This window comes from Sceloporus undulatus, chromosome 1 (genome assembly GCF_019175285.1).
Source record: "Sceloporus undulatus isolate JIND9_A2432 ecotype Alabama chromosome 1, SceUnd_v1.1, whole genome shotgun sequence".
Taxonomy (NCBI): Eukaryota; Metazoa; Chordata; class Lepidosauria; order Squamata; family Phrynosomatidae; genus Sceloporus; species Sceloporus undulatus.
Window position 1 is genome coordinate 241,256,663 of NC_056522.1, and position 24,645 is coordinate 241,281,307.

Consider the following 24,645-nt stretch of genomic DNA (forward strand, 5'->3'; position numbering starts at 1 on the left):
CCCACAATGGGATTTGAAGTGGGTATTTGCTAAGGCACATTTGCTTGTATGTTTTTGTTGCAAGAGCAATCACTGCATAAGCTTCTGACATAATTCTCTATGCTTTCTCCCACCCTTCAAAATTTTCCTGCATACAGCTTTTAGGAGACTCCAGGAGCAAGGTACCAGTGCTGTTTTACCCTTTTGTTTGTTTGTTTGTTTGTTTGTTTGTTTGTTTCTTTCTTTCTTTCTTTGGTTTACTTCCCAGTTTTGCGCTCCTTATTTCAAAATTCATATGGTGCTACAATCATTTTAATATGTTAGAGTCTAAGTTCTGTCAAACTACAATTTTATCAAACATCAGAAATGGCATCATTCATTTGACACATGTGGAAAACATGGATGTGTGTGTGTGTGTGTGTGTGTGTATGCGCTTTCAGCCTACTTTGGGGTCCTCTGGGTTCTCTGTGTCAGGGATAACATGCTTTTCCTGCCATTTGAGCTTTAGTGAGACTAGTGATTGGCAGCTCATTTCACCAGCCTTTCCACCAGAGAGAGGTACCTTTTTCACCATTGCAAGCGTAGATTAATTTGTAGTGAGATATGTTGAAATTGCATCAGAGTTTATTTAGTATAGCTTACTTTATTTGTTGACCTGTGCATTAAGGTAATAGTTGCCAGTGAAAGCCATTAGTTCTTTCATTATGCTTTGTTTGTTATATCTGCTTGCTATCCCATTTGGCTCATTTCTTATGCCCCTGCAGGATCTAGATGCAGTTTAACTGCCATTTTTTCATGCTGTAGTTACCAGGCCTTTTGGGGGAGGATGGGAGGGTGGACTGAAACAGAAAATTTAGTTGTGCAAAATGTACTAATTTCCCTTCCCACCCACCCCAACAGAAAAAACCAGTGAGACGAAGGTATGAACCATATGGGATGTATTCTGATGATGATGCAAACAGCGATGCTTCAAGTGCTTGCTCAGAGCGTTCCTACGGTTCCCGCAATGGAGGCATCCCCCACTACTTACGGCAGACAGAGGATGTGGCTGAGGTCTTAAATCACTGTGCTAGTTCCAACTGGTCTGAAAGGAAAGAAGGGCTAATAGGCCTTCAGAATTTACTGAAGAGCCAACGGACACTGAGGTGAGTGCTTGAGCAAGTTTATGGGACTCTTTATTTTTAACTCATTCTTGGTGCAGCTGAAGAGCAAATTAAGGAAGTAAAAATATGGCCCCATTCTTAATAATCAGGATGGGGAACCACATGGCCCTCCAGATGTTAGAACAATAACTCCCATCAGCCTTCACCAGTTTGACCAGTTGTGAGGGATTGTGAGCTGTAATTTGGAAACATCTGCTAGGCCACATTTTCCCCACTTATGACTTGTATGTTCTGTTCACACTGGCTAATATGTTAATAAAGGGTATATAATAGTAATTAGTAAGAACAATATTTATTATATGTTTATTTAAAGCATTTATCTGTCATCACTCAGGCAACCATGAAGATGTGCACCCGATAAAAAGCATTTAAAACACTGGATTCACAAATAAAAACATTTAATAACATACCAAAAAAAGGGTAAAGGTTGTCAAGTTGTGTCTGAATGTAGAGAGCCGTGCTCATCTCAGTTACTAAGCCGAAGAAACCACTGAGCCACTGTGTCCCAAACATACAAAACAACTCTTTAAAATATTTCAAAATCACAAGTCAAACTATCTATTGGTGTCCTCAGAGTGTATAGTTTAAGATAGTTATAGTTCATTACTACAATACTTACGGTATGATAAAGATTTTAAAATGCCATCCTGGAAAAGACTGACCATATGATTTTTCACATCCATCAGGGAAACAGAATTGGTGAGATTGGTGCAGCCAATATGTTGGATTGCTTTTATTTCTTGATTTTTTTTATTGGATGTGTTTTAAATAGTTTTTAAAAAAAAAACTCCCAATGATAATTTGATTACATTTTAATAATAACTCTTAGCATGTTTTTACCTACCTGTATTTTTGGTGCTTTCCAGACCGGCGCTTTGTGCCGGCCTGGATACATGCTAGGGTTGCCTCGGGGTGTCCTTTGCAGATGCCCAGCAACCCTAGCATGTACCTGTGGCATAATAATAGCGGCGCCCTGTATACACAGACGCTGCCATTATGGTGTCAAGGCCGCGTTGCAGCCAAATGGTGCAGCGCGGGCATGACGTGCTCGTGCTGTTGCAGGGTACTTTGGGCGCCCTTTCAGTGACGCTGGAAGGAGCTCCAAAATGGAGCTCCTTCTTGGGGAGCACCTCGTTTCCGCAGCCACCAAATGTCTGCAGGAACGAAGCCGGAAGAAAGGGGCCAAGTGGCCCCTTTCTCTCCTGGCAGCGGCTACCAGGTGGCTCCTGGGGTGTCCTGGGGCATGAAGCCCCAAGGACATCCCTTTTTGGGACCAGGGAGGAGCGGTGTTTTGTCGCTTCTCCCTGGTCCCAAAAAGCGCCAGACTGGGGCCTCTGGGCTGCCGCTGTGGCTGCCCTGGCCCCAATATGTGGTGCTAAGGGGTGGCTGCAGGCCGCCCCAAATGAGCGGTCTGTATTCCGCCATTATCTATTTATGTTTTACATTGTGCAAATTGTCTTGAGTCCCAGTTTCTGGGAAAGAGAATTCTGTGTGTGTGCATGTGTGCGCATGCAAGTGCATCCATGTGCACACATAATCGCACAAACACACATGTGTTAAAGGAGATGGTGGGGTGCAAGAGAGTTAGATAGAAAGGAGGGGAAAACCATTAACATAAGGAGGTGCTGGCAAGGTAATAAGGCTGATATTGCAGTCTCTGCACCCTTGAAATAGACTCTTCTTCTGGAATAGAGCCTCCTTGTGCAGGTCCATTCTTGTAGGTTCTGAAATAATGTTAGTGTTTTTGCATTTGGTAGCAGGTATGACCTGTTTGACAAACTTTTTTTTGTAAATTTTATTAGTTTAAAAAGACAAACACTACAAAGACAAATAAACAAAAAAAGATTAGCTACAGTATCCAAAAGCTTTCTGAAAACAATACAAATATATATAGTATTAATAATACTGTACATAAAAGACATAAAAATCTTCCTGCTATTACAGTCGGACCTGTATTATTCTCACACTTCTTAAGAATTAGTTAAGTCTTTAAATATGTTCCCCCTGTTCTTAATTTCCTTTTCTCATGTTGAGATATCATCTTTTTTTAAATTTCAGTCTCATTTTGCTGAGCAGGGGTATCCACTTTTCCTAATGAGTTTCGCCTAGCAACAGAAAAATTTCTTTCATATCTGAAAAAGTAAAATAATGAATTAACTAATGTGGAAATTAAATCGTATTTCTCCTTTTTTAACTGTACCATTTATCTTAGCATTTTTACAACTGTGCGGTGCTTCCGCACCCTCCCTAACCCTAGTACGGACTGAGTCCGTACAAAATGGCGGCCCCTCTTCCACATGGGAGCCGCCATGACGACGTCACGACTGCGCCGCCTCTATACGGGGCGGCACAGACATGACGTTGTCGGTCCACGCCAGGGCACTTAGTGCGCCCTTTCCGCGGACCAGGAAGGAGCTCCGTTTCGGAGCTCCTTCCTGGTTTGCGGCGCCGCTTTGCCTCGCTGGGCGCAGCCTTCAGACGGCTGCGCCCAGCGAAGCAAGGGAGAAAGGGGTCAAGGGGGCCCTTTCTCCTTCTCCCCGCCGCCGTGGGGTGTCCTTGGGGCTTGAAGCCCCAAGGACACCCCTTTTCAGGCTACAGGGAAGCGGCGTTTTGCCGCTTCCCCGCAGCCTGAAAAGCGGCGGATCGGGGCCTCAGTGGCTGCCGTTTCTGGCACCTGAGACCCCGATACACTGGGGAAAGGGGCAGGTACAGCCCGCCCCAAATGGGCGGTCTATAACCCGCCATAGTTCATCAAATTTTTCACCTTATCATTGTTTATTCCATTAAATTTTATTTCATTACCAATCTTTTAATATTTTAATAGTCTGTTTTCCCCAATTATTTTCTATATATTCAAATACCTGTTTCCATTTTCCCAAAAAAAATTGTCAGCCTGTTTGACAAACTATGGCCTAAACATTTTCTTAGGCCATGTAGATAACAGGACTAAAGTAGAGTCTTTGAAGCAGTGGGATTCATCTACATTTTGACTCACCATTCAGCAATTGATTCAGTTACTATAGCAGGGACTAACCAACCAGATTACAGCTAATATCTGATGATACTATAAATGTTGAAGTTCAGATATAAGTAACAAGGATTTGCTTACCCTTTCCAGATACCTCCTACCAGCTGTAAAATAATTTCTTTTATTGTTTTGTGTTTCAGTCGAGTTGAGTTGAAAAGGCTGTGTGAGATCTTCACGCGCATGTTTGCAGACCCCCACAGCAAGGTAAAATCATAAGGACATCTTTAGAATAAATGTCTGTATTCTGTGAAGAAAATATATTCATAAAGATTCTGTTATGTAGTACAACTCAGTTTTCAAAACTTCAGTTATTTGAATGTTTGTGACGTTGTTATGTATTGAGATAGGTTTGACTTTAGGCAACTTTGTGAGGAAAAAACTACAACCAGATATTATCTCAAAAGCTGACATAGCATGTTTTTGTGGCCTACATCCCACCACATCAGATGCATGAAGTCAAAGTTAGGGTATAAATAATTAACTCTACTCCTATCAAGAATACAATATTTGAGCACAGTCCTAAACAGTGCTTCAGACTTTGCAGGCTTTGATAAATATTTGCAACTAAGCATTGTAAGTGTAGGATGATATCTAGAGCAGAACATTTCCTTATCATAGAATCATAAAATGGGTTATTTCAAAACATGTTCTTTGTACTGTGTTGTAAACACTTGCCCTAGCCTATTATGCTCTTTGATAATTTTGTCTTAAATTTTCTGTGAATAATTTGGGTGCTAGGGGAAACTGCCCTAGAGCAGTTTACTTTAAATTCTATACAACTGTGTACTAATGAATGATTTGTTTTGTTGCATGGCCTGTTTTGCGGTGGAATTCACAACAGAGAGTAAGTGTATTCTCCTTCCTCCTCACCCCCATCTCCCAATCTCACCTCTTTTATCTCTTTAAAATGGCACATCTTAGAGTTTTACAGTGCTGATAGTGGTGTTAGACATCCCTCGTTGAAAATATATTTTGCTCTCCCCCCCCAATTTATTTGTGGTGTTTGCACCATGATTTTTACCTTGGTCTCCTTTTCATTTACAGGTTTTCAGCATGTTTCTTGAAACCCTGGTAGATTTCATCATTATTCACAAGGATGATTTGCAGGATTGGCTCTTTGTCCTTCTGACCCAGTTACTCAAGAAGATGGGTGCTGATTTGCTGGGGTCAGTGCAGGCAAAAGTGCAGAAAGCTCTGGATGTAACAAGGTAGTGTATCTGCCGATAACAGTGGATAACTGTGAATTTACCTGCATGCTAGTTTCCTGTCTTGGGAAAAGAAGATGTAGTGGCCCACTTTTGCTATAATGCTGAATATCCTTCTTCGACATGTGTTCTCTCAATATATTAAGCTACAACTCACCTACAACCTGTATGGAATGTTCCCTGGCAGATTGTGTGCAGTGCATCTGGAATTCTCCAGTTTTTGAAAGGCATCACTATATTTATTTAGGAATTAATCTACTTGATACGAACATTTCTTATCCCCTGTTTTTTGATGCATTGATGAGGATGCAATTGGTTTATTACATTTGTTACAGTTTTCACACCTAAACCAGTCCAGATCATAATTACACTGGGCCCTGAATATCTGCTGGGGTTTGGTTCCAGGACCCCCTGTGGGTACCAAGATCTGTGGATGCTCAAGTCCCATGATATACAATTGCTTAGTAAAAGTGTATCTCTTACATGAAATGGCAAAATTAAGGTTGGCTTTTTGGAATTTGTATTTTTTAAAATATTTTGAATCCATGGATAAAGAATCCAAGGATATGGAGGACCAACTGTAGTGTTTTAGACTCATAGAATCATAGAGTTGGAACAGACCACAAGGGCCATCCAGTCCAACCACCTGCCACGCAGGAAATCTCATTCAAAGCATTCCCGACAGATGGCCATCCAGCCTCTGTTTAAAGACCTCTTAAAGCAAAACAAGAATTGATTGAGGTTTCTGTTATTAACTTACTTCATTAAACCATGAAATGCATGCCTCTAATCTCCTCACAGCTGTCCCAGCAGAATGCCTACTTCCTCAGGGAGCCTTGACTGATAATTTAAAATCACTGTACAGGCTTGAAGTTTAACCAGTATCTGATCATCACAACAGATAATACCTCTGATTATTGTATGTGATTCAGCAGTCAATAACTGGAGGTTTATGCTTAGATTATGTAATGTATGAAACACTCATGTGTCCTTCCTTTCTTCCTTTTGCAGAGGGCTTGCAAAGCTCAATGAAGGTTAGATGTAATAGTGCTTTAAGGACTGCTCAGTATCTCTGTGCATATGAGGCATTGGTGTTTTGTTGTATTCTGTTCTCCCTTGGATGTGATTGGCAGATACTGTATACAGTATTTTATTTTTCCTCTTTGTAGATCAGATATTGCAGGGAAAGAAAGTACATTGTGCCTGTGCCAAGTGTGGACTGCAAGCGCTTGAAAATATTGAAAATATTGAAAAATATGTAAATTCCAAAAAGCAAACCTTGATTTTTGCCATTTTAAATGTGGGTCACCATTTTACTGTCCATTGTATTTAATGGGACTTGGAACATTCATGGATTTAGAACATCTTGGAACCAAACACCAGTGGATACCAAGAACCCACTGTATAATGTTAACGGTTTGCTTCTGCTTCTACCTAAATCTTGCAGGTGGAAATAGAATGTATTGTCATGCCTTTTCTCCTATTCTTTTCACTCTAGGGATTCTTTCCCCTTTGATCAGCAGTTTAATATTTTGATGAGATTTATTGTAGATCAAACTCAAACACCAAACCTTAAGGTAAGTAATGCCTTTGTCATTTCATAATGAAGTGCTTATCTTTCAGAGCAAAGTGAACATAATACTTGACAACAGAAAAGTGGGGAATGTCATAACTTACTCAGTGAATATACCTGTATTTTAAAGGCTTCCAGAAAATCTAAATCTGATTTTTCCTTAGATGATCCCTAGGTATGAGGAAGGGATGTTGGGCTTTATTGTGAGGTTATCTTTTACTTACAGAAATGTCTCACTCACTTTAGGTAAAAGTGGCAATCCTGAAGTACATTGAATCCTTGGCCAGACAGATGGACCCTACAGATTTTGTAAACTCCAGTGAGGCAAAACTTGCAGTTTCTAGGATTATTACCTGGACAACAGAACCAAAGAGCTCAGATGTGAGAAAGGTGAGTGAAAGTAATGAGAGAATGGTAGATGTTTCCTTTAAATAATTATAATAATTATGAAATGGAACAGTAGAAATACATTGATTTGGATCTATAATTTGCACTTCCTTTCACCCAAAAAAAAAGCCATTTTCACTTATTTCCCCCTCCCCCAAGTCAAGGGGTCTTGTGCTGCATTTTGAGAAATGGTTTTTGAGGGGACAAGGCAATCACCAAAAATTGCCTCTTTCCCCCTTCTTTCTGTTGAAATTCATAAATAGCCTTCAAAAATTACAGGATTGCATCCACTGTTTCCTTTTGCCTGGAGCAACATTGTTAATCAATGCTCCTCCTGGCAGAAAGAAACAGTGAATGTAACACTGGGAATTTTGAAAGACTGTGTCTGAATTTGTCATATCAGATAAATCTAATTTTTGTCTTTGAGAGCACGAGTGGTTGGACAACAGTAAGTTATTAAGGTTTTGTGCTTTGCCAACTGACAGATGTCTAAATAGTATCTTATTGAGAAAACAGTATAGTTTGGAGACATGGTTCAGTTATACACCTTCAAGATTTATATTTGATAGGACAAGAGTTCATGCTTAGCTTTCTGGTTAAGTGAAAACAGGTTCTAGCAGCATATTGCTCTCAGGATCAAAGACTTGGAGAGATTTGTTTCTTTGAATAATTTCTGATTCCAGGATCGTGTACAACATACTGTACTAACTGTAAATAGAACAAACAGCAGTAAGATGTAGAACAACATAAGTGCAGTACTAATAGTAGTAGGAAGAAGTCTTCACAAAAGTACTTACAATACTGTACTTAAAAGACCTAAGGGAATAAAAAAGTATCTGGTATCTAAAAGTTAACAAGGTAGGTGAGCTTTCCTGCAGAGAGCATGTTCTGTATAAAGAAAGCACTCGGCCATTTTTGCTAGTTTTCAGCCTCTAGCAGTGGTGTACCCAAAAGACAGCCTCACCAGATATTCCTTCTCTTCATCTCAGCTCTTCAGTACATAACCTATTTGTACTTAACAACTGATTCTGTTTACAGAAATAATACTGGCTTCATAAAACCACACTAGTCATGGTTTGAAACTTCTTTCAAGAAGTTAATAATCTTTCAGTAAATATGTAAGGTGCATTATTTCACTATTAGTTTTACTCTGAAAAATTGTGTTCTGTGCTTTCTTTTCCTCCTGTTTTGGAATGTATGCAGCAGATCTCAATACTTCCCATGCCTTCTGTACAGTTAGACCTTCTGGATTAACTAATGAGAAGAGTTCTGCATCAGGGCAGTTTCCAGAATGGGTGTCCTTCATGTATAACATGCTTGCCATTGAAATGTGTCACAAATGACACTATAAAATCAGATCTGTAGTTCTAGGGAGTTCTCAGCTCTGCCTAAAAGGTGCCATGGTTGCTATGTACAAGCCAAGAGGAATAGCATCTTGGCAACTATTGAGAGCAGAGTACAGATATGGAGAAAACAATCCAATTTATGGAGAAGGTGAGAATAACAAGAATATAGAAACTAATAAAAGGGAGACAGATGGGCAGTAACCCTACATAGCACTGGAAACTATGGTTGGCAACCTGTTAGTGACATATGCAGGTGTAAATCCACCTTACACCAGCCTATTTGGTCATTGCAGAAGTTGGTGTTGTCTTCTATTCTCCTCAGTGACCAGACCTATCCCCGCCACTCATTGTTTACTCTCTGCAGCCTCCTCCCAGTGGCTGGTGGAGAGCAAGTTGGGAATCAAAGAAGTGTTTGGCTATGCCTTCATAGCCAGGTGGAAAACAATGGCATCATCTACTGAGACCTGCTGACACTGTTGCACTAAAACAGTCTAGTCAACAGTCAGATTAGTTACTTTGCTGTTACTGTTGCTTTGCTGCTTCAGGCTGAAGTCCTGTGTGCATCTGCCTAGGAGTAAGCCTCACTGAAAATTATGGGATTTCTGAGTGTATACACTTACTTCTGATTTTTAGGGCTATGCACTTAGATATATGGGGACATTTTGCATTTACATAACATTTATCTAATGCAAAATGATTTCTGAGTAAAGTGACTTCAGTGACATTGCAATAAATCCTATTATTTATTTTCCCAATAAAAAAAGAAAAGGTCAAATAGTACAACTGACCCTTCACAGATTCTTTACCCACAGATTTAACCATTCACATCTTGAAAATATTTTAAAATATCTAAAAATTCGAAACAGGAAACCTTGATTTTTCCATTTGATATAAGGGACACCATTTTACTATCCATTATATTTAATGGAATTTGAGCATCCACTGATTTTGATATCCATGGTGTGTCATGGAACCAAACCCCAGTAGACACCAAAGGCCCACCATATGTAGTAGTGGGTATTCCTGGAGAACATTATAATGCCTGAGAGTACCAGTGTGTGGTTCACTGGCAATTGTATAATTTGAATAATACTGACTAGCAGTAAAATAGTATCTAAGATCCCAGGTAAGATGACAGTGATTGTTTTGGTGACATTATTTTTAAATTGGAGAATTATCACCTGCTTTGAAAATGCAGCTCTGGCAAGAAACTTAAATACATAACTGCTTTTCTATATTGGTCATTACAAATTGTCTGCTTGCTTCTGCTAAACAATGTTCCCTTTCCTATTTGTTGAACTCAGACCATGCATAGTTGGGTAGGTGAGGATATGCCAGCTAGATCAACAACAGCCTCGTCAGGTCCTGGTGAAGGAAACTTGGAAGAGAAGTGTAAACAGGTAGACTAAAAGTAGTGTGCACTAATCATAAGACATTACTCTGCTTGCAGTCTAGAGTTCTAATCTAGTCTAGATCTGAGGAAAGAAGTGGACTGAGAGGGCCTGACAAAAAATGCAGTGGTGACTCTGTGTGTGTGTGTGTGTGTGTGTGTGTGTGTGTGTGTGTGTGTGTATTAATGTATGTTTCCCTTTGCTCTAATATTTGAATTAAATTGAGACAACTGCTGTCTAAAGAGACTCTGCAGGTAGTTGCAGTACCAGATGAATTCACATCTTAAAGTTGAGTGGAAGATGATCAGATTCCCAATCCAGAGTTAGGATATGGCTCCTTCTGTATTCAAGTTGGCCCTTCACAATTCTCCAAGAAACTAAGAGCAAAGGAATTTTGTCTGTACAGACAGACAACCCAGATCATTCCAAAGTGCTTACACCACTCTTCTCTGGCCACTGAAGAATGGCATACACACTCAGTTCATCTACCTGAGGGAATATTAAGTTCAGAGACATATCATTAGCATATTCCTGAGGGAAATAAATGTGCATTAGAAACTAATATAAACTGTTACCTTCTAAAAGAAGTGAATAAGAGTCAAGGAACAGAGGCTGCACCTTGGCCCAGATGTTCTGGTTTAAGATCAGATCTACTGGGCAGTTAAGAAATGGAACTGGATTTTTGGAACTTGGAGTATGTTTTCCCCCCTGCTTGTACCACTGATTTGCATGTGGGTTTTCTCAACTGAACTAAAATTAGAACACAAGGGTGTGCATGATTTTTCTGAGTGTTTCATGTAGTTTGGCATGATTTTCTCCTTTTATTTTATTCACCATGATAAGTAGTATTTTCCTGGACCTTTGGCTTGTGATAATATTTTCAGTTCAGAGAATGTGTACTTTGACAAATGTTCTACAGTAAAATGGACAGGGCTATCTTGTCTTGGATATTGGATAGTCCCTACCCAGCTAGAAGGTACTGTGCTTAGCAAAAAGAGGGGCCAGTTAGGCTTTTGCATCCAAAAGAAATAATTTTCTTTTTCCAGTCTAGAACTTTGTTTTTGACAAGTGGTGCTTCCCTTAAGGAGAAAGAGTCACAGTTCATACATTGAATCTTGTCACCTTTTCTCATATCCAGTTCAGCCACTGAAAGTTTGCTCCCACAACTGTCTTCAGGGTGTTTATAAACAAGTAAGGAGATGGCAATTTGATGGTCATGTTGGATGTGGATTACTTTTCCCAAGCAAAATCCACTGTCTGCCTACAAGCATCTTGCCTAAGTTTGCTAAATACATCAATACCATCAACAAATGTTGCACAACTGCAAGTCTACTTAAGGACAAAGTGGACACAATGTGTGGCTAATATATTAAAACAAGGAAAGTATTTGTCATGTAAGAACAGACTAGGAAGGCTGTCTCCTTTTGCTACAGACTTTCTTCTGAATAACCACACTTATATTGCATAGCATGTGATGGGGTCTGTAAAACCAAGGTTTATTATTTAATGAAGATGAGATATTTGGACTCGGGGAATAAAGTGCATGACTAATGCAGACCCACCTGATTATGAACTACAGGATTCAGGTCTCACTTCAGATTGTTGAAGTCCTAAAATGGTTTTGCAGGGGCCAAAGGATTTTTGAAAGAATATCTAACAAAGCTGTGGGATAAACATTATTTTTATCAACTCTTTTGGTCTTGTATTTATTACAAGGTTCCTTTTTAATACTGGGTCATGGTGGGAGGCAAAATGATAAATAGAGTAGATGTACCTTCTTTTTTTATTTTCTTAAACCATAATACAGTGAAACAAGAAGCATTTCATTGAATTGGAAAATGCTTTGTGCATCTTTGACTGTAATACTTGCAATGTATTCAATGGACTGATTTCAGCAATTTATTTATTTATTTATTTATTTATATCCCGCTCTTTTCCCAATAATGCTTCACTTTTGAATATTTAGAATGTACCATACTCTTCACATCTGACTGAAGCCTATGACAAACTCTGTCTTTATTAATGGCTCTGACTTGCCAGGTTTCTCCTGATAAGACCTCCTCACCGTAGGACATAACTGATTTCTTTTTAATGGTCCTGGTACTGATTCAGTTTTTCTCTTTTCTTCCTAGGCAGCACAAATTGTCCTGATTTCTCTGTTTGAATTAAACACTCCTGAGTTTACTATGTTACTTGGTGCCTTGCCAAAAACATTCCAGGATGGTGCTACCAGGCTACTACACAACCACCTCAAGAACTCCAGTAACACTAGTGTGGTAAGATTATTCGCAACTTTTCCTTTAAAACAAAATAAAAACCTTGTCAGCATTAATTTCTGTACTAGCTGCCAATGTCTGTAGTCACATCTCTTCTAAAATATGAAGCCTTAGTTTTACATGATATTATGAATGTTACTTTTTAACAATGTAGTTTCCACTGTTATAAATGTACATATGTGCAGGTGTCAGTTTTTGGAGCTCATCATGATCCTCTCAAAGAGGGGCTGAGCATCAGATGCCAAAGTCTTCTCTAGCAAAGTTGAAATCCAAGCCAAAGAGGAATTACAAGATTTTGCCACTTTTTATTGATTAAATGCTCTCTTCCTTTTTAATCTCAGGCTAGGAGTGGTGGCAGCATGTTAGTCTAGCCACTTGGACAAGGCAAGAATTCTTATCATTGATCCTCCCTCTACCTTAGCACTCTGGTGTGTTCCATGTCAGCATTCTGTAGCAAACTGTTATTGTGTACTTGGGAAATGTAGTTTTCCTAGGAGTTAATGACAGTCTTGGCATACTACTAGTACTCCAGGCATGCTACTACATGGAGAAGAATGGAACTTTCCCTTGCAGTTGGACCACACTGCCTTAATGCTCCTGGCAGATAGGGTAAGGTGAATTTAAACAGGAGAGTTTGGGAGAAATGAAGGATGTGGAAATGGGGCAGAGAAGCAGGTGCTAAATTTTGAATTAGATTGGAGGATAAGCTGAGCTGTTTAGAAGACGTTTGGCTTGCATAATTCAGAATACCATTTTGGTTGTTTTTGAGCTTTTTTGACACAATTTTTCTTATAAACCTGCAAAATCTTGAAACCATTGACGTTTGGTTAGTTCTTATTTAGATAAGTGCTTATGCTTCACAGACAAGTGCCTAATAAAAAATAGGTTCACTGTAAGTCATACAATGTATAAGGTATAAATTATATATGGAAACATTTATTTCATACTTTGGCTAACCCCCTTCTTCCTGTGACACATCATTTGTTTCCCCTCCCCTCTTCTCTTGTTCGTTTGTTTAATAGGGTTCCCCTAGCAATACTGTTGGCCGAACTCCTTCACGTCATCCTAGCAGCAGAACTAGCCCCTTAACTTCACCTACCAACTGTTCTCATGGAGGCTTGTCTCCAAGGTAATGTAGTTTAATTTAAAGAGGGACACAAAATATGAAAAACTGTCTGTTAAAAATAAGTTTGTTTAGATTGTGTCTCTTCAAGAATCACATTATCAGCAAGTATCTAATACATTTCCTTAGCTCTGAAAGTAGAGCAGAAATGGAGCTCATTTGCACCACAGTATAATGCCAAGCTGTCCCTTTTAATAGCAAAAGTACTCGTTTATTTTTAAGACCATGTCTAAAAAAACAAGGCAGCATCTACATTGTTGAATTATACGAGCTTATGTATGTACACACGTAAACATGACATAAAGGCAATCCATTTATACATTCCTCTGAAGAATGTTTCCATCCATATTTTTGTACTGTATTTTTTATTTATTGAGTTTTTATTATTATTTGGTTTATTAGTTTATTTTAAGCAGAAACCAAATATGAAGAAAGATATTTGCTGGTACAACACTGATAATGTCTCTACCCATGACATTAGAAAGTAGGGCAGATTAGAATATAAAGAATGTTGTTCTTAAACTTGTAACTGATTCTAATTGGGTGTGTTATCTGCACATTGTAACACAGAACATTTTGAAATGAGAATGAAGGTAGAACTTATTTATTACCTTACTGTTTTGTTGCTGTATTTGTCTTGATCCAGTGGGTTTGTATTTTATGATAGTTCAGAGGAACTAAGGATAATTCTCCGAGAAATAGAATCCAGCTTTAGGAGCACTGGAACCTAAAAACATTAGAATGGGAAATCACAGGTATTAATGCAGCATGAAGGTATCAAGCTTGATACCAAATTTGGTACCACATACCAAATATTATATTTTTACGATGTTTATCTTAACATGTCCTCAGTTAGATTGGTGTGTTTCCAACTCTCCATGTATTTTGGCATATGTAGAGAAAAATGTAAATATCCAAGTTTTAAGCAATGCATATATATTGAAGAAGTCTTGTATAGCGAGAACATAGTGACATAGATGTTGTTTATCTCATCATGAAATGCTTTGGCTGTCCTGTTTGGATCACTTAGGACTTGCTTTTTTCTTAGAGCGCTCTCAGATTATGCTAACATAGAACCCACTCCAGTGCTGTTAATTCTTAATAAATTGCTATTTGTTGATTTACTCTTTAATATACCACTTTGGGTTTTTTAAGGCCTCTCCTAGGCCCAAAAGCAACCCATTTGGGCAAAAGGACATTAGAAAATTAACCCCCACATCCCTTGGAAATGTGATGACGTTTCCTTAAAAATATATATTGGAGGTGCTGGAGTCCCTTGGGGTTTCAAAAATAACTCTAGGGAGGCTGCATACAGTTTCCAGACTACAGCTTCCCTACCCCTACAATATGATGTAATCCTACACATGTTTACCTAGGAATAGGTTCATTGGGAGCTTCCTCTTAGATGAGTTCTTAAAGGGTTGCAGCCTGAACATGTCTTTTAAGCATCTCTTCCAGTACAGAATGTTTATGTTGGGCTTAAATGGAATGTTTATTATGAACTTTGTGGATCTTACTACATTTGCATTACAGATGTGAGGAAAGGAAAACAAATATTGTTAAATTTATGTATAACTATGATTAAAATCATTAATTTATAATTTAAATAAATTATAAAGTAGAAACATCCATAATAAACATTAAATTGTGCTCAGAGATTTCCAAAATCTCAAGCGAGTGTTGTGCAGGAAAATTTGAGATGTCTCGTTGATCTAATGACTGTAAATTCTTCTAGCTACTTAAAATTTTGTCATATTCTTTATTTTGAAGAGATCTAGTCAGTCCTGTTTTACTGCTTCCATGCTTCCATATTGTTCATATACAGAGATGAATATAATAATGTCAGACACGTTTTATAAAAATGTGATATCCCTTTGTTAGCACTTCTCATTTCAGTCAACTGCTTTATTATTTCTGGTGCTTCTGTTCAATCATCTTTTGCAGTTTTCTTATTCACACTCTAAATGACCATAATATTTCTGAATTGCATTATGATTTGCTTGGTTCTGGCTTTCGCTCTCTGTTTCTTTTTTTCCTAGTTCCTTTGTATTTCTCCTTCTCTTGAATTTTAAAAACAAACAGAACCCCCGTCCTGCAACCACTAGGTATATTAAAAACAGAACTTTGAAAACTATGAATGAATGAATGAATGAAATGAAATAATGAAAGGAATGTCTTGTACTATAGCTGAGTTACTTTTGGATTTTTAAACTACATTTCTTAGAACTACAGCAAAGTATATGTCTTTAGTTTAAATTGTTGGGAAATTGCCTGAAATCTGTGGTTTGGTATTATAAAATTGTGCACTGGTATAGTTACACTTTGGTAGAATAGGTGAGTTGGTCACATTTTGCCCATGTATATGAGAATTCTTGAAAAACAGGGATTTCATGTTTTGGGATGACCACCTCACAGGTACGTGAAAATGGAATTTGTAGGTTTTTTTGTTATACTTCATTTTCCTATTTTGGTGTAACAGTATTATGCAAACATTACTACTATTTCTGTCTTTCTTCTTGAGTGACTTTCCTGAGGGTGCTGCTATGACATAGCAGATTTACTTCTGACTTTCCATTTCCAGTCTTACAGCATTTTTCATTTATTTATACACCAGTGTGATCTTTGCCTATATAACGTATTTAAAACTCAGTAGAAACAAAGTAAGAGACTGAATACTCCAGCAATCCCAAAAATAAAATCTGTTCTATAATGCAAAATTCTGTGGGGTTTCCCCTTACAATGATGACAGGTTCTCTATACATCCTTTCCACAAGATAGTGAATCAGAGGAAGCACTGACAGATCTAGGTCTGGAAACTGGGCTAACATGTTTCATGTTACCTCTGTCTACATCTTACTGTTGTTAGAAATGTATGGTTTATGCACCCTGCAGAAATTAAGCCGTTTGAGACCGCTTTAACTACCATGACAGTCTAATTTACAGAATCCTGGGATTTGTAGTTTAATGAGGCAACAGAGCTCTCTGACAGACCAAGCTGAATACCTCACCAAATTACAAATTCCAGGATTCCACAGGATGGGGCCATGATAGTTAAAGTGATGTTAAACTGTTTTATTTCTGCAGTATGGCAAATCTTATAATTTTTAAATTGACCTTGATTTACAACTGACATCAGCAGGGAACCTGCATAGTGGCTTACATTGAGAATGGATGGGGTGGTGAGAACTGAATAAGAAAAAAAGTAGGAAAAAGAGGGAGGGGGGGATGTTTGATCTCTTGGGGTTTCCCGATCTCCCAACATAATTATCTTTCTTTCTTGACATTTTCAGCAGAATGATGACAGAAAAAATAAGTAGGAACAAAAAAGGAAGAAATAATGAAATATAAGCTGTAATACGATACGTTTCTGTCTTTCAACCTTCCAGTCACATTTGTGATAGAAATAAATATGAGCTTCAGCTTTTGTGAAGCATTATAAGTGCTAGTAAGGACATACGAGAAACTATAGCATGTAGGACCTCAGCCTTTATAGTCAGTTAAGTTAAAATGAAACTGGACAGCAGATATGTACCACTCTTATTAGAATGCAAATCAATAAGAATTCTATTGAGAGTCTTACTGCTTTTGAATTCTCAAGAGCAATAGCTTAGAACTAAATTAGAGTCATGGTTCATTATTGGTTAAAATAAAAAGTGACAGCTTTGTTTTTATTCTACAGTTTTGCCCAAGGACATTGGGTTTCCCTGATCTCCATGGTCCATTCAATTTCAGCCTTTCTTTTGTAGAGACTGCTACTAGGCCTGCTAATGAAGTGTAATAAAATATTAAGCACTGAGATTGTGTGGATTAGAGGAAGCACAAGACAACCAGTCCTGTTACTGTTCCTATTGATAGGTATTTTCTGATCTTGTTGGGTATATTGTGGACGGTGGCATCACTAGAGTTGGTGTCATTCACTGTTGGGCACACTCACAGAGTCACTGCCCCATTGACCTCATCCCATATTACACCATACAAAATCTTTGGTATTTTTTTTGTATTAATGTTATTTATAAACCATAATTCCCATATATCACTGAATGTAATGGCAATAGTTGTAACTTAAACAATTAGCAAAAATGAAAATTATGTCTTTCAGTTACAATATCATATACACAGCTTAAATGATTTATATGTACATATTTTCATGTGGTTAAAGTCCAAATTTGTTAACATGTCATGTTTTTAAAGAAAATGTTTAAAGAATTTTAAAATAATTCTTTTAAAATATCTTTAAAAAACATGAAATGTTAACAAATTTTGACTTTAACCACATGAAACTATGTACATGTGAACACATTTGTATTTGTACTATATGTACACACACACACACACACACACACACACCTGAGGCATTTCCTTTCTCCTCCCACTGAGGCTTGTCCCACTGATACCATCTATTCAGCATTTCAGAGGGATTCAGGTGAATGCAGTAGCCCATTCTGCCAAAAGGGAGATGCTGGGGAGCAGTTGTGTTGCACACCCCCTTAGTATGTCACTTTGTGTGGCCCGCACCCCCCTAATGATGCCCCTGATTGTAGGAAGAGCAAATTTTCACTGATTTTAATTGCAGGATATCATACTTGGTTTATATTGTGAAATATGGAAATACTAACATGTTCTGATATTAGATATTACTGAATGGCAACATATTTATATAAAAGTGAATAAATGGAGTATTCCAGTCTGACTTGTTTCTATTAAGTTTCCTCTTGCTGAGAAAGCATGAAAAGACTCAGCCACTCAGATTATAGTTTTGTTTTCTCCCCCTTTTCTGTTTTTCCTCTCCTTTTCTCTTTTTTCTTCCTGTGATCACTGCAGTCGTTTCTGGGGTTGGAGTGCAGATGGGCTCTCGAAGCACCCCCCTCCCCTTTTTCAGCCTAACTCCATCCCCGCTGCTCCTCCTCACAAGACTTTCAGGCGTTCTTATTCTCCCAGGTAACAAGCTACCTGTTAATACAACCTGTCTGAGGTGTCACAATGTTATTTACCTTTTGGCTCAGTAGAGTGCTTTCAAACCAGTAGGCCTGGGGAAATGGCAAGGGACAGCAGGACAGCACCTTTTTTCCGTATGCTTTTTATCTGGAAGAATCATCTCCATTGCACTGTTCCAGAAGTGTTAACGCATGAGACATCACACAGATATGTCAGAAAGTATTGTTCCCTCTTCCTTCATTCCTTCTGCTGGAAGCACTACAATAAAAGCAAGGACAGAGCGTATTTTACACCACCAGATATGCCAAACCCATATTCTAAGACGTACTTCCCACTGAGATATGTGCATGCTGATTAAGGGCTTAGGTAGAATCTCATGCTAGAAATCAGATGGCCATCTAGAAGGTAGTAAACAGGGGTTAGAAGGTATTTAAGGCAGTGTGACCCTGTGGTCAGCTGCATGGATGAATTGTTACTGGTGAATTATATTCTCTGGTATGCCAAGGTGCTAAGCAAGTTCTCAGCACCCTTGGGTAGAGTTCAATCATATTCTTCATTCAGTAAACATGCGGCATAGTGCAGCCTATTGTTTCAGCTGTATTGAGGGTAATCATTCTTTCAGCTACATAGAATCTGATTCACACTCCACGTGGCATGTTTGTTTTCTCTGTATATAGTGGTGGGCAAAAGTATCTGGTGAAAGATAATAGTTTATGCCATTTCTCAGCATCATCCAGCATCCAGAGCCGCTTATAATCCCATCACTTGGGAGAAAGGCAGAGCTGGATTGACTTCAGCTTCCACACAAAACAGTCAGTTGATGAGACTCCAGCTTTAATAGTGGCTTGTATGTGCATTCTCTTAGCTCTTGCATGCTTGCTGTATTCATTCGATGCCATTAACTATAGATTGACACTGTTAACTAGAGATAGTTAGTGCATCAAAAGCACCTCCCTTTTGAATAGATGCATATGCAGCTGAGAATTGATGTATGAAGGGATGATGTGTGCTTCTAAATACTCATTAGGTATATGCTGGCGGAATCTGGCCAAGTCAAGGCCCTGTAGCTCATGTTTTATCATTGTAGCCTTATGTCGGTAAGACACATTTTCCTTCCAGCTAAGGGTAGGCTAGTGCAAACCTCTTCAGCTCATATACAGTATTTCACTGGATTGAGGTGAATAATATTAGCACTATGTTGGTCCTCCTCTTTTTTCCCAGCATGGGGATGTCTTCTCTCAAATTATACCAATACAAGTGGCATGCAGTTAAATTCTCCTGCTGACAGAAATGCTTCTGTCAGTGAATAGAGAGCAATTCTGCCCCCTCCATTTGGAGAAGATTCTGGGAGCCCACAAGGAGGGTGGGAGAAAAAGAAAGACTGTGGGTTTCTGTTTGCATATTGGATTTCACCCAGTGTAAAATGTTTGCAGTGATATTCATCCAACACTGCACAAAAAATAATTGACCAGCAAGAACACTTTAATGAATAGAAAATGTTCCCAATTATTTTATTGGGAAAGATTTCAGTACATGCTACAAGTATTTTTTTTTTACGATTACAATACATGCAAGCGAGTGGCAACAGCACAACATGAAAATGGACAGAGGAACATCATGCAGGGTCCAGTTCTATCAGACAACACAGAGAGAGGGAGAGTGTTATTTAGAACTTTTCTTCATCTTAGAGACCAACCTATTTTACATTCAGAAATACATTAAACATTTCCAATATTGATGATCTCTGTGTTCAAAAGACTGTGTTTGTTGGAGGCTGTGGCAGCTGGAAAATAATATTGTGACATCTGTAAAAAGTCACACATTTCCCCTCATCTCTTTGTCCAACTTGTAACTCTTCCAGTTTTTGGCATGAATCCTTGTTTTCTGTTTTGTGTGATTGCTAGGATGGCTTTCTTTATTGTAAATGGATGTTTTTCATCTTTCATTTCTTTCTCTCCCCCCTCATATTATCCATATATCACACAATTCCTGTACTGGCTAAATGTATTTTCTTGAACATGTGGTTACTCTTTTAAAATAATAATAATATTCTAGAAACTGCTTTCTTTTGGTGAACTATTTTATAATTCATTCATAACATTCATGGGTTATAAAAATAGGTTCTTCCCTTGTGGATTTTGGATGCCACTGATATTTTTAATATTTCAAATGAACTCAGTTCTGTAAAACAAGTAATGTGATATTATCCGGACATTTGTGTAATCATGATCCTTGGATATTATTGTTTTACAATGCATTCTATCTGTATTAACTCTATGTGAGCACCTTAATTCCAAAATGTAAATTGTTAACACCTTCAAAAAACAGAGCCAACCTATAAAACAGTGGTCCCCAAACTGTGCCCTTTAAGAGATTTTGGACTTTGGTCTCAGCCATGTTGGCCAATAGTCTGGGATTCTGGGAGCTGAAGTCCAAAATCCCTTAAAGAGCACAGTTTGGGGATCACTGCTCTAAAATCATGTCTTGCCATTCTTGACAGAGTAACAAATGGACTGATGCAAATAGGATCTCTAGCAAAAGTTACAGGCCCACTGTATAAGACACTATATGACGGAATTAACAGCTGCTTACCTCAAGGAGTTTACAGTTACAGTGATGGAAACCACATAGCCTGTGTGCTGTATGTAGCATGTGGGAACCCTCCAAAAGTCTCCAATCCAAAGAAAGGTGCAAAAAGTTACCCTCCCCCATCTGTGACACCTGGGGGCTGCAGTTTAACCACAGATCACTATTGGGGAGACATCCCCAGACAGCCCTAAAACATGAAAAATTGTGACTGAAACATCATTTCTGGTTTCTGCATGTGGCCTGTATGAAGTTGAGAGGACCCAGAATGGCCCTTCAGCCCTTCATGCATGCCCACCACTGATCTAAGTGTGTACTTGTAGAGGGAACAACAGAAGCAAGCAAGCAGAGAAGGGGCAGGGGCAGATGTAGCAAGGTGTGTGTGTAAACTGCAGCAATTATTTGTGCTAAGACTTTATTTCTGTGACATGTAATGATTTGTGTTACATCAGAAACATTACAGCACAGGTGGATTTTGAGCAGGGTTTTTAAGGAAAAGATTCCAAGTAAATCAAGGTCCGACCATATAACACCTGTCTTAAAATCTCTTCACTGGCTGCCAATCCATTTCCGGTCCCAGTACAAAGTGTTGGTTATTACCTTTAAAGTCCTAAATGGCTTGGGCCCGGGTTACTTAAGGAGACACCTCTCCCTGCATAATCCACCCCGCACTCTCAGAACAACTGGCAAATTACTACTCAGTTATCCTAAGGTGAGATTGGCGACTACCCAGCAAAGGGCCTTCACAGCAGTAGCGCCTTCTCTTTGGAATGCCTTATCTGAGGAGATCCGCCTTAGTGGAACGGTTGAAGCCTTTGAAAAGGCATTAAAAACCCATCTCTTCCTACAAGCCTACCCTCCCAATTCCTTGTAATAATGTTTCCCCCCTATTGATTGTGATGTACTGATATTTAGGATTTTAATGATGTTAAATTATGTTTTTTTACCTAACATTTTGGATTTAATTTGTATTAATGTGTATTCTTAATATGTTATTCACGGTATTGTTTTTATTGATATGTTGTACACCGCTTTGATCCTGGGAAAAGCGGTTTATAAATAAACAATTTATTATTTATTTATTATTAAATCAAGCCTTCAGAAGGGAGAAAGGAAAGATGAAATGTTCATTCTTGGGCATAATGATCTTAATGCAGCAATATAACATCTAAACAACACTGTCACATACACAGTAGGAAATGTGGAACTGGATTAAGGGAGTGAAAGTCTGAGAAAGAATTATAGAGTGAGTGTGCAAGTAGTATTGAGTCATAAACTTGAGCTAGGCTGTAAAGTTGGAGGCTTGAGCTAGCAGTGATGGTGAACCTATGGCACGTATGCCAGAGGTGGCACTCAGAGCCCCCTCTGTGGGCACACACGCTGTCGCCCTAGCACAGAGTTTGCCAGAGTTTCTTACTAGAAAGCCAGAGGGACGTGGCACTTTGCAATAAAAAGTGGGGTCTGGGTTGCAGTTTGGGCACTCGGTCTGTAAAAGGTTCACCATCACTGAGCTAGGCTGTCTAAAAACAAGAGTGTAGAGAGAGATTAACAGAAGTCTCTAAGTCTCTAAGTGGCAGAGTCTCTAAGTGGCAGAGACGTAATCAAGTGGAAGCACTGAGTAAACTGGTAGGAATAGGTATGTGATTGATAGGAAGAGGAACAATCAAGAACAGTATCATGAACAGAGAGGACCATCAACTGATCATGGAGCATGAAATGGCAAGAGAGAAGACAATCAGTTGTGTTGAAGAAAACAGAAAAACAAAAGAGGACAATTCAGAGTCCATAAATACTGTATTTGGATATGGTTGTTAGAAAGAAGAATAGAGTATTAGAGAATATGACAACATTTTGGGAGACTGGAGATAAAGAGTAAAAGGAAAACTAGATTTGACCTTTATTAATTAGAAAACATGGTGGTATGCTTGAATATGGCAAGGAAGAAGAGAGGGATCGATCTAGTATATGGTAGAGTGGTTGGGATAATAAGTGTCATGTACAATAAAGGCACCGTATCGCATCTGATCTTGGAAGCTAAGCAGGGTCAGCTCTGGTTAGTACTTGGATGGGAAGCCACCAACAAATGTTAGGTGCTGTGGGCATTATATTTCAGAGGATGAAACTTGCAAAGCCACCTCTGATTACATTATCTGCCAGTAGTTTATTTCTGCAACCCTAAGGGCTTGGGGTTTTCACTGTGCTGAAAACAAGTGCATGGTCTTGCTTTTATTTTATTTTTATTTTTGTGCCTTGTTTCTGAGCAAAGGTTTGACATCTATCTGGAAGTAGTTCTTCCATGATTCAGTGATGTGATTTCTTTTTGTCTTCAAGTCGCATGGAAAGATAATGGGGAGGTGTATGTGTGCCTTTCTACATTTACCTTGCTTACGAATGGAAAACTTTGTGATATACCAATAATTAGTTAGCTTTTTGAGATGTTTGTTTGAGACCTGTTTGAACGAACACAAAATCATAATATTTGTCAAAGAGGGATTGCCAAAATCTTGTCTCTCATATGTTAAGAAACCACTGTCTCATATATACATAGAGCAGAGTATGGCCTTGTCTCATGTTATAAATGCTAAAGCAGCTACAAAATAATTGTATTTTCTAATACAATTAGAAGCCTTCAGTGTTTGCAACTAGCATCTCTTGTTTGTTAATCCCACAGTTATTTTTTTTTGGGGGGGGGGGCGCTTCTTTCTTTCCAGATAGACCATCCTTCCAAATCTCTTACTGTTTAGTGTTTGTCTCCAGCTGCTTTGGTGAAAGCACCATATGGATTCATTCCTGATGGTGCTACCTGGTTTAATGTTGTAGAATGAGTACACTGGCAGGCTTCGAGGGAATATCTGTGTTCCCAGGTTTTATGGCACCCAGAAGCTTAGAAGGCATCAATCTTGTCTTTAATTAGCAGTTCTTGAATCCGTTCTCTCCATTTAGATAAATTTCTTGCTTGGGTGATTTAAATATTGATGAGAAGGCATTCATAAGACATTTCCTTTTTATGAAATTTTTCAGCGGAGGTACTATTTCATTCCTGTGATGAGAAGATCTCTTTACCACTGTGATAGTTTTCTCTGGCTTTTATTCTGACATGATCTTGCCTCATTCATAGAATTTAATGGGGTGGGAGGTTGCCCTGACATCTTCCACTCACAGCCCTCCTGTGTTTTGCTATTTCTTCTTCCATCTTTTTTCTCATCAGAGAAGATTGATTAAAGATTGATTAAAAACAACACATGCATGGTTTGTACAACTTGTGTATTTATTTATTTATTTTATTGGATTTATATCCTGCCTTTCTCTCAAAATGAGATTCATGGTGGCTTGCAATAATCTTAAAAAGATAGAACTAAAACATTAATTACAAACGTTAAAAATAATTAAATAATATTAATATTAAAATATAACAGTTAAAAACACAGTACAGTTAAAACCATTTTTGAAAAAGTAAAAATAATAATAATAAAGCATTAAAAACAGTACATCAATTGCACACACAGTACCTACTTAATATTCATACATCAAAAGCCTGCCTAAATAAAAATATCTTTAGCTGCCAACAAAAAGAGAGCAGGGAAGGGCCAACTTGACCTCCCATGGAAGGGAGTTCCACAGTCTGAGAGTAGCCACAGAGAAGGTTTTCTCCC

The 24,645-nt window shown here is 38.5% G+C and overlaps 1 protein-coding gene across 29 annotated transcripts in view; it reads left to right on the forward strand.

Annotated features, from left to right (window-relative positions):
* CLASP1 (cytoplasmic linker associated protein 1) overlaps positions 1-24,645 on the forward strand; it is a 249,181-nt gene that overhangs the window by 194,997 nt on the left and 29,539 nt on the right. For 10 of the 29 annotated variants that reach the window (XM_042445044.1, XM_042445043.1, XM_042445050.1 and 7 more), the window contains 11 exons: positions 138-161; positions 880-1,124; positions 4,311-4,374; positions 5,012-5,014; positions 5,215-5,378; positions 6,874-6,952; positions 7,195-7,338; positions 9,986-10,081; positions 12,205-12,348; positions 13,371-13,477; positions 18,293-18,409. In XM_042445044.1, the coding sequence (XP_042300978.1) occupies positions 138-161; positions 880-1,124; positions 4,311-4,374; positions 5,012-5,014; positions 5,215-5,378; positions 6,874-6,952; positions 7,195-7,338; positions 9,986-10,081; positions 12,205-12,348; positions 13,371-13,477; positions 18,293-18,409 (1,187 nt within the window). The remainder of the gene's footprint in view (positions 1-137; positions 162-879; positions 1,125-4,310; positions 4,375-5,011; positions 5,015-5,214; positions 5,379-6,873; positions 6,953-7,194; positions 7,339-9,985; positions 10,082-12,204; positions 12,349-13,370; positions 13,478-18,292; positions 18,410-24,645) is intronic. The other 19 variants (XM_042445058.1, XM_042445061.1, XM_042445072.1 and 16 more) reach the window with 6 other exon arrangements.